Source organism: Ochotona princeps, chromosome 13 (genome assembly GCF_030435755.1).
Source record: "Ochotona princeps isolate mOchPri1 chromosome 13, mOchPri1.hap1, whole genome shotgun sequence".
Taxonomy (NCBI): Eukaryota; Metazoa; Chordata; class Mammalia; order Lagomorpha; family Ochotonidae; genus Ochotona; species Ochotona princeps.
Window position 1 is genome coordinate 7,861,476 of NC_080844.1, and position 10,095 is coordinate 7,871,570.

Sequence of the window (10,095 nt, forward strand, 5' to 3'; positions counted from 1 at the left end):
GAGCATCTCCAGGCTCTAGGCTCTGGTCCCTAACAATGGCAGGCAAGGATGTGAACGGTTGTGTTTCTTTCCTGAAGCCCAAGAGGGACCGTCCTCCACCTCCCCCTCCACCACCCGTGACGGTGTGCCCCACGGTGATCATCTGCTGTTGTACCTGCCGGGGGATGTGCATGAGAAGAGGGCTGCAGGTGAGGCATTTCTTGCAAGAGGGGCGTGAGGCTGGGCTGAGCCTCTGCCCTATAGGACATGGGCCTAGACAGAGGGGCATGTCTTGGCCAGTACTGGACTGGATCATTGGAACCCCCTGGAAAGCCCTCATATCCATGCTGAAGGGACACAAGAATACAGATTTGCTCTGCCCTTAAGCCCATCCCAAACCAGCTCTGTCCCTCTCTGCTAGCACCCAGCCTCTATATAAGGGCTGACCTGGTATCACAGAGGATGTCCCCTGCTCAAGCAGCAGCCAGGGACACCAGGACAGGGTCAAGGGACCATAGTGCCTGGCTTTGGTAGGAGTAGACCAGCACCTATCTCTATAGGATAAGACCCCTACGTGCTCCAGGGAGCTTCCGGCTCCTCTGCAGCCTCAGAGGGCAGCTGTGAGGCAGCCCTGCCTGTCCCCTGACCATGCTAGACACAAACAAGCCTAGCCACAGCCTCAGGGAACTAAGCAGACCACTGCACTCGCCTGGGACCCAGACTGCAGGGCCCCACAGGGCTCTTTCCGGCCTGGGAGCTGCTTCCTCTTCACCTTCCCTGGCTCTCAGACTCCTGCCTGTTTCTTCAGCACAGCACAGGGGTCCTCACTACTTCTCCCTGAGTCCCCCCAAGGCAGGCCCCTCCCCATTCCTTGAGCTCCAGCCAAGACCCATCCCCATGTGCACTGTGTGACCTGCCCATTTGTCCCCCAGGTATCCCTCCACGTGGAACCTTTCCCCTCAATCAGCCCTGAATCCCACACTTCCTGCACCATTCCACAACTCTACATGGTGTTCAGTGAGCACCCCATAAACACACAGGGCACCAGTACCCTGCCCAGCATGAGGATGGAGATTGGTCTCAGGGTGTCCCAGTGTGTCCCAGGGCAGGGAGATCTGGGTGCTTTCTGGAGGTGGTGTGTGTTGGTTGCTCATGGCTACATCTGCTTTTCAGGGCAATCTGAATCCCTTGTGCAACATCATCCCACCAAGCTGCCAACAGCTGCCACTGATGTGGTGTCGGTCCAGGGAGCAGGTGAGCAGGGCATAGGGACTTGTCTCCTGGGGCACAATCACCACTGCTTTTGCTGTTGACACTTGTCCTCTCTGGCTGTGGCTGAGAGCCATGGTGGGTGGGTGCCAAGAGGAATGTCCAGGATGCATTGTTGCAACCCTACGTGTGTCCATGGCTGGTCCCTTGGGAAGAAGTGCTGGGAATGTGGTTGCAGCAGATGTGTGGTCTACCTTGCCTGACTAGCCTGGTCGGGAAGATTTCTCTGTGCCTGAGACAGACACCAGCCGATGGACAGAACTGGCCTCTCGTGAACACTTTGAGGAGAGTTAGCCCAATTGCTTTGGGAAGTATGACCACAGGCCCCTCCAGTCCTGGCTTAGGGATGGCAGTCTGCAGAGGTGGCCTTCAACAGGAGGTCAAGCCTGGTGGGTTGGAGGTGCTTGTACATGGGCATGGAGATGGGGGTGGGAAATCCTAGAGGCAGGGAAGCGAGGGTGCATGCAGGGCATGTCTGCAGTGGGCTCAAGTTAGAGCTGACACAGAAAGAAGGAATCCCCAGGACACTTCCCATGTCGCAGTGTCCCCTGTGCCATTCTGGGCAGCCCCTGTACAATGCGGTTCAGACCACATGCATGGTTATGAGGTTGCCTCCCTGCTGGGGATGATTTCTGATTCAGGAGCATGGCATGTCAGTAAATCCGATTTAATGCCATGACTTCGATTCCATTAAAAAATGCTTATTCTTTAACTTTCAAATACATTGTGCTGTGTGTGGTTGTACGTAAGTGTTGTGTGGTCAGCCCTGGTCAGCTTACCAGGTAGTGGAAATTCCTTCCATTGTCACCCCCTTTGCTGTCTATGAGGAGAAGCCACAGTGTTCTAATTGTCGCTCTTGTGCTATCCCAGCGCTTCTGTGAGCCAGGTGTCCCTGTGGGCACCTTCATAATCTTCACAGAATGTCAACAATTGATGCTGTGTGCCCAGTCTCCTGAGGGACCTGAAGCACAGAGGGCCTGAGTGATTTGTCTTGCCTCTCAACATGTGCGATTCCTAGAGCTAGACTTGAACTTGCCTCAGTCTCACTCTTTCTGCTGTCCCCCACGTTGGGTCCCCTACACCACTGCAAGGTTTTAGTCCTCCATCCCTGAGCACCCTTCCCTGGTTGGCCTGACCATGGACTTGAAATTTTCTATGCAGATGCAGGCAGGGTCTGGTGGGTGTGTAGTGCCAAGGTCCATGTGGGGGCTACACTGGCCAGTGCACTTGCCCAGGCTAGCAGGTGACAGAGGAGAGCAGGGACTAGCGGGAAAGGCCTTCTCCCGGCCCTGGTCCCAGCAGAGCTCTGCCCACGGGATGGGAGGATGCTTGACCCAGGACACACAGACCCAGGAAGGATTGGGGAGAACCCAGATGTACTGGGAAGAGTGGGCCTGAATAGAGGGGGAGCTGCTCAAGCCCATGTGCCACAGAATCCATGGGCAGGACCAGGCTGCAGGCCCTGCTGTGGAATGTTGACTGTGGGCTCAGTGGGATGGAGTTCAGAGAGGGGCAGGACAAGGCCATGTGACATAGTCATGCCAGTTCACGGTGTTCACCTACCTTGCTGAATCAGGTGTTGCAAGTGGCACCTTCACAGCTGCAACACAGACAGCAGAAGCAGGAGCCCAGGGCTGACCCCACATTAAACCATAGGCCTCTGTAGCTCAGGAAGTAGAGGTGGGAGATTCCACACCTAAGGTGGCACCTGTGTGGTAGCCATGTCCCTACCAAAGAAGCAAACTGTGCAGGGGTGAAGGAGAGACGGGATGCTAGAGGACCCACAGCCATTCTTGGGTTGTACCCCAGTTCCTGCAGTTTTTCAGAAGTAGCCCAGCCGACCCCTGCACTTCACAGTTCCCCTGGGAGAGGCAGGGAGGAAGGAGCCCCCATCCTCTGCACCTGCCCTCAGGCAGGCAGGACTGGAAGGGCCTAGGGTGGACAGTGCCCCGGGCATCAAGCCTTTCCCAGTGACACCACCAGACACAGTGCAGGACAGATGTCTCTGTGACTCCTCGTGGGGCTGCCTCAGTCCCCACTTGAGGGCTGGCAGGCCTGCAGAGCTCAGATAAGGGCAGGGAGGTAAACCTTATCACTGCGGCTTTGACTTGCATTCAGTTTCAAATCTAGCTGGTCCACAGCACAGTATGCAGCCCCTGGGTCCAGCCTGATCATCCTGCTGGCTGCATCTTTTGCATCTGTCAGGGCCAGGCTGCTTCTGTAAGCCTCAGAGCAGAAACCAAGCAGACCCCAGGGTCTCAGCTCCCAGCTGAGAATCTGGAACATCTGGATTTCTTGTCTTTTCCAGCTCTAGAGCTGCCTCCACTTCTTATATCCTGGCCCCTTTGTCCAGGAACTAAGCCAGTGGTGTAGTAAATCCCCTTGTCTCCTGGCTGGCTTCCTGGTCCCAGGGCAGCCATCTCCCCCATCCAAAAACTTCCCTCTGCTTCCCTCTGATGGATACTGTTGGAACTACATTCCTCTCCCAGCTATAGCACCTTCAGTCCTTCCCAAAGGCAATCCCACATCATCTGCCCAGTCCAAGTTCCCAAACCACAGGCGCCAAGCCCCTGGCACCCGACAGGGATGAAGGCCACAGGTTCTCAGCATGATATCCAGGACTTCTTTCAGGCTGCTATTCAGACCACTGGGCTGAGGTGTTTTGACAGTTTCTACATTCTGGGTCCTGATGCTTCTGCCTCATTAAACTGGCCACACCAATGCTGTCTGGTTTGTTTCCCAATGAAAAAAAGCATTCTAGGTCACCTTCTGTCTCTTCTCTTCCCTCCAGGAGAGGTGGCCCAGTCTCACCCTCATGAAGAACCCCTGCAACCCAAGTGCGTGCCTTCAGCCCAACCTGGACAGACTCCCCCTCACCTGGTGCCCACAGTGCCACCACCTCCCAGACAGGTGCTCCAGGCCTTCCTCCAGGCTCCTGCCACTGCCTCCAGCCAGGGATCAAGGGCTCTACAGGAATACCTTGTCCCTGCCTCCCCCATAGCCCAACTTCAACGCACCCACACCCCACATGAAGAGGATTTATTTGCTCAGCAGACCTGAACGTGACACTTATTTTATGGGCAGAGCAGTAAGAACCTGTCACCAATGTCAAGGGCTTGTCACCTGGGGAGACGCTGCACTGTGCACCTGGTGGGACAGGGCATCTGGTGTCATGGGGATACCAAGGATGGGTGAGTCCCTGTCCCAGCAGCCCTGCCTGTCACTCAGGACTGGGACTCCCAGGGATGTGTGTCACATTCCCCAGGAGGAAAGTCCCCTCACACATTTGAAACACAAGCACAACCCTGTGTCTCCTCCCCAGTGTGTCCCAGAGGCCTCCTTGAGTTCCTCATGCTCAGCTCTCCACAGTCAAGGTCTCCATGTTTACTTCACAATTTCTTTTTTTTTAAAGATTTATTTATTTTTTTTGGAAAGGCAGATATACAGAGGAGGAGATACAGAGAGGAAGATCTTCTGTCCAATGGTTCACTCCCCAAGTAAGTGCACGGCTGGAGCTGAACCAATCCAAAGCCAGGAGCCAGGAGCTCTTCTGGGTCTCCCACACGGGTGCAGAGTCCCAAGGCTTTGGGCTATCTTCAACTGCTTTCCCACTCCACAAGCAGGGAGCTGGATGGGAAGTGGGGCCGCTGGGATTAGAACCAGTGGCCATATGGGATCCTGGCACGAGCCAGGCGAGGACTTTAACCACTACGCTATCGCACCATACCCTAGCTACACAATTTCTGAATGTGTCAGAAGAGGAGAAGGAGGCAGGGTGCCTTCAAGGAAGCCAGACCTTCTTCCTGATACCCCACACTGTTCCCGTGTGCAGCAAAACTCAGGGGATCCCGTCCACTAACCTAGCGAAGATCAACCTGCTGTGCGTCCTTTGTCACTGCAAAAGGAAGTGTGGTCCACACACACACACGAGTTCAGATGCTGGGCTGCTCACCAGTGTGCGGCTCATGTCGGTGCTATTGCTGGCACTCCAACATGGTCACCTGACTCAGAGCCCTGAGCACCGCAGCTGCTCACCTGGAGTCCTGATTCAGGTGGCCCAGTCATCCCTGATGTGCCCTGAGAGTAAATGAGACTCCACCCTCCCCACTGCCTTGAGGGCCGCACTTACACTTATAGATCTTGAAGGTGTGTGAAGGTCCAAGACACCTGCTCATGGTCTGGAATCAGTGTTGATTCATCCAGACATAGACACAAGCAGAACACGCAACAACACATGTACTTCTCTGTGAGAGCACCCCTTCGACTGACCTCACGTCGTCACCTGTTTTGCCCTCTTCCTTCCTCCCATAAGAATGTTCTCGCTGTAAGCAGCTGTCCCCCGCCCCCCACACACGCACTTCACTACTGACCACTGCCTGCCTTGCAATCCCCACCCTTGGTCTCCTCCAGCAAGTCTGCTTTCCCCACCCGGATCAGCCCCAATGCATCTGCTCTGGGACACATCCATGTGACCTGAAGTCATGGCCTTGTCTTCCTGGAGCTCAACTTTCAAGGCACCACTGCCCTACTCAAGATCCATCCGTGGCTCCCCATGGCTCCCATGGGAATCTGACCTCGGCTTCATCCAAGTTAAAAACCTGTGCATCTTGAAAATGAAAACAGAATCCACAGAATATAGGAGAATTTTTACAAATCACCTACGTAGCAAGGACTCAATTTCTGGAATGGGTTAAAAATTCCTGCAACTCAAGAACAAATTATGAACAACCAACTCAAAAACCAGCAAACCGTAAGACTAGTTATTTCGCTAATAGAGTGGGCAATAAGAGCACGAAACAGATCTGTAGCTCACAAGTCTCTAGGGAAACGAGGTACAGCTTCCCACATACTGATGTGTGGAACTGGCATTTGAAAGACAGGTGGAGTCAGGTCCCAGATGCAGTGATGCCACAAAGGAACAGTGGTAAAACCATGACGGAGGACAGTGTGGTCATTGTTCTAGAAGTAACATAGAATTCAGCAATTCCACTAGTGGGCACATAATGAAAGTTGGATGTCATAGAAACACACATATGCACCCACGTGTCTGGTCTCACTGTTCCCAAGAGCAAGTGACAGAAACAATGCAAGTGCCACCAGCAAATGAGTAACTGATGGATACATGCTTCATATACAGTGAGATCTTATTCAGCCATTATAAGGAGTGGAGTTCTGATAGATGCTAAAACACAGAGGAGTCTTGAGAATGCGGTGGCCGGTGAAACAGGCCAGCTGGAAATCGACGGATATTGGCCAGTTCCACCTACAAGTGACACAACAGGTAAGCGAATGGAAGGCAAAAATAATGGGAGAGACCAGGGCTTGGGGGAGATGGCTGGGGGCGGGGTGGCTTTTGGGTTTCAGTGCTTCAGACATAGCGGTTCTGAAGATGGAGGGTGCTGATGGGCCTCCAAGCTGACACTGAATTGTACCCTTATAAATGGTTGAAATGGCCAACTTTGCGTTGTGGCTACTTGCCACTCATATATGAAAATAAAAACTTACCCCCTCCTGAACCCAAGAACACACACTCTTGGACCTGGGGTGATGGCTCAACGATTAAATCCTCAGCCATTGTGGTCACTTGGGGAGTGAACCAGCAGATGGAAGACTTTCCTCTCTCTCTCTCTCTCTCTCTCTCTCTCTCTCTATATATATATATATATATATATATATATATATATATATATATATATATCTGCGTTTTCAATAAAAATAATTTAAAAAGTTGCCTTCCCAAAGAAATCTTAGGGAGAGCCAAGCAGTCAGGAGCTGTAAAGCCCAGGCTGGTCCTTGACTGGCTGTCCTGGACAGTCTGTTTCAGGCTGTCCATCTCTCTAACTCAGACACACTGAGGGAGAGGGTAAGGTTAAGAGGGGAAGGGGCTGGAGCAGCCGCTCTAAGCAGGTGCTTCATGTTTCCCTTGAAACTCTGGGAGAAATTCAGGCTTTTGTCACCAGTGAGAGAGCAGCTGGGAGGCAGCAGGTAAGAACTCACTGTGGTGAGGAGGGGAAGGTGCTGGGGGTCCAGGGTGCTGAAATTGGGGAGACCCTGAGTGCCAACTTGGAAGACCACCCAGGGTGGAAGCACCTGATTGAGATGGAGATGTTGTGTGGCCTCCAAGTCCCTTGTGAGGCAGGAACGCGCCACCCATCTGCTGCTGAGTGACAACCACCCTACACTCAAGGACACCAAGATGACACTTGATTCTGCTCACAGACTCTGTAGGTCAGACACACAGACAGGGCAGAGCGGTAAGGGAGGGCCACAGTCAGGGCACAGGACTGCCATGGTCGGGGATGGGGTCATCTGGAGGTTTGCCCACTCCCTCATACAAGGGCTTACAGCCAAGGTGATCAGCAGCTGGGCTCAGGCCAAACCTCAGTGGAGACGCTGCAGGAGCTGCTCACCCACAGCGTTCAGGCTTCAGGGCACTAGGGATGGCCCAGGTGGGCTTTGAGCTCCCAGGTGAGCATTTGAAGACTGTGAGGCCTTTCATGACATCACAACGAAGCCACCCAGTGTCACTTTCCTACACACCACTGTTCACCATAGTCACAGCATCTCCAGGGTGGAAGGCAGGAAGGAGGCGTGGCCAGTGTGAGAGTGGGCGTGTCCCAGCCCAATTGCCACTCATGAGGCAGGCAGAAAAGTCAGAATGGGGACCACTGGAGACATTGCTGGGAATGCCTTAGCTTTGTCTGTGTGCACACGAGTGACAGAGTCTATAGGTCCTTCTCCTTGATTCAAGTCTCAGACAGACATGTCAGTAGGCATAACGCTAAAAGGACAAGGCACACAAAGCACTGGGCTGAGGGATTTCTTAGTCTAGGGTCTGCTCTCTGCTGTCATAGTGTTTGACATCACAGACCTTCAATCAGTGGTGCTTCCCTCCTGATGGACTCCGACACACACCCCAACAGCATATTGAGGTTCTCTTGCTTTGTCTGTTTCAAGGCACTTGGCAATACCGTGATTTATATTTTTGCCTATTCATTAGAAAAATGAATTTAATTGGTGAAGAAGGAAGACAGAGAACAACACCAGATCAAGCTCCCATCCCATCGCTCAGTCCTTTCCTGGGACAAGTGAAAGCAGCAAGGAAGAGACTGCGGTCTTGGTCTTCATTTACACTTATTCATGGTTGGCGAGCTGTACCCGTGTGTTGGGGCCATTGCAACTTCCTCTCCTGTGAAATACCACTTACTCTGTGCGATCAGCCTCTGATTTTTTTTTTTTTTTTTGGCTTTATAAACCCAACTACTTCTTGTATAGGCTATGATTTTTTTTCCCTAGGGCATTTCTTGTGCCTTAAGTCTTGGTTTTCAGGAAATATTTATTTATTTATTTTATTTATCTATCTATCTATCTATTTATTTTGTAACACGGAGAGAGGGAGGAAGGATCACTCCCTCTCTTTTGGGGGATCACTCCCCACTCAGTCTCAGGGACTGAACTGGGTCAGGTGGGAGCCAGGAACTCCATTATGATGTGCAGGCCTGGGCTATTTTCCCAGGGGCATTCGTGGGGAGGACTGGAAGCGGGCTGCCCTGAACTCTATGTGCTGCCCCTCTGGGATGGCAGCATCTCTGCAGGCAGCCAAACAGCCTGTTATTCATCGTAACCCAGTTGAACAGTGAAGATCTGCCATGGCTCCATCCTCCAGCAGGGGTCATGGAGTCCACACTCCTCAGATCCTGGGGAATGCAACGGGGCTTGCCAAGTGGCTCTCTGTGTCCTCTGGAAGCCTGGAGAGGGCTGGGAGGAGCAGGATGGATGCAGCCGGGCCTGCAGATTCTCCCTGATGTCACAAGGCCTCCCTTGTAGAAAGGATGAGGTGCTGCTGGACTCCTGGGGTAGCCATGCCAGAGCCAAAAGCGCGGGAAGCACACGAGGGGCTGACACCACTGCTGTCAACTGGGCTCCTGCACCCAAAGAACTGGGAAGTCCTCAGCTGCTCAAGTTGGGGGGCGGGGGGCAGCGGCTATCGCATTCAGCAACACTGGGTTCTGGGAGCACCTGAGCCATGGTGTGGATGGGTGGGTGAGTGGGGTAGGAGTCTCAGACTTAAGCCCCTTGAGTGAGGCCAGCAGCCACTTTGCCCATGGACTTGGGCAAGCTCCTGAAACTTGTACCCTGTCCACAAGGCTCCATCATCCTGCCAGCCTGGCCTTGCAGCTGGCCCCAGGGCTTCCAGAAAGCCCCACCTCTGAGGCCTGGGTGAGTAGGCAGGGATGGCAGGACGTTGCTGACCGAGGGGTCCTTCACCAAGGCAGAGTTGCCCACCAACAGCAACCTCTTTGGAGAATGTACCGCAGGAGCTCCCTTTGCCCAGGGCCCTAGCATCCTTACGGAGACTGGGCACTATGCAAAATCCCACCCTCACCCCTTTGCTGGGTGCCAACTTGAGGAATAGTGCCCTTTTCTCACTACCTCTGCAGTCTGTTGCCCTATGCCACCAGACATGTCCTTATGGGGCAGGGCAGGGCTGAGGACACTCCCTCCTCCAGCTGCTCTTGCCACTGACCATCAGCCTGGTGGGAGCAGGGGAGCACTTCTCCCCTTGTGATGTCCTCTGAAATCCTTCTGAGCTATAGCATCCTCTTCTGGTTCAGGAGTGAGCACCAGGGAGGGTCCCAGTTCTGGGCCAAGGACGCTGAGTACCAAGACCTTCCCTGCTGGGATCCGTGCAGTAGGTGTGGATGACACGAAGGTGTGAAGAGAACAGCTCCCCTACTTGGCAGGGCCAGGGGAGCTTCCAGCTGTTTGGCAGGGCCCGGTGGATGTCTCTCTGACCACCTTGACACAGTCTCACCCCATTTGTATGGATACTGAAACACCCAACTA

The 10,095-nt window shown here is 53.5% G+C and overlaps 1 protein-coding gene across 1 annotated transcript; it reads left to right on the forward strand.

Annotated features, from left to right (window-relative positions):
* The first annotated feature begins 17 nt into the window (after positions 1–17).
* LOC131481714 (anthrax toxin receptor-like) lies at positions 18–4,288 on the forward strand. Its single transcript, XM_058671770.1, has 3 exons — positions 18–188; positions 1,153–1,233; positions 4,040–4,288. The coding sequence occupies exons 1-3, from the start codon at positions 36–38 to the stop codon at positions 4,247–4,249; spliced, it is 444 nt and encodes a 147-aa protein (XP_058527753.1). The 5' UTR covers positions 18–35; the 3' UTR covers positions 4,250–4,288.
* The last annotated feature ends 5,807 nt before the right edge of the window (positions 4,289–10,095 follow it).

What these genes read in the sequence shown, in the direction of transcription:
- LOC131481714 (XM_058671770.1), top strand. Translation starts at nt 36, where the DNA reads ATGGCAGGCAAGGATGTGAACGGTTGTGTTTCTTTCCTGAAGCCCAAG. An exon ending in GCATGAGAAGAGGGCTGCAG is followed by an intron (nt 189 to 1,152) that starts GTGAGGCATTTC and finishes TCTGCTTTTCAG; the next exon opens with GGCAATCTGAATCCCTTGTG. An exon ending in GGTGTCGGTCCAGGGAGCAG is followed by an intron (nt 1,234 to 4,039) that starts GTGAGCAGGGCA and finishes TCTTCCCTCCAG; the next exon opens with GAGAGGTGGCCCAGTCTCAC.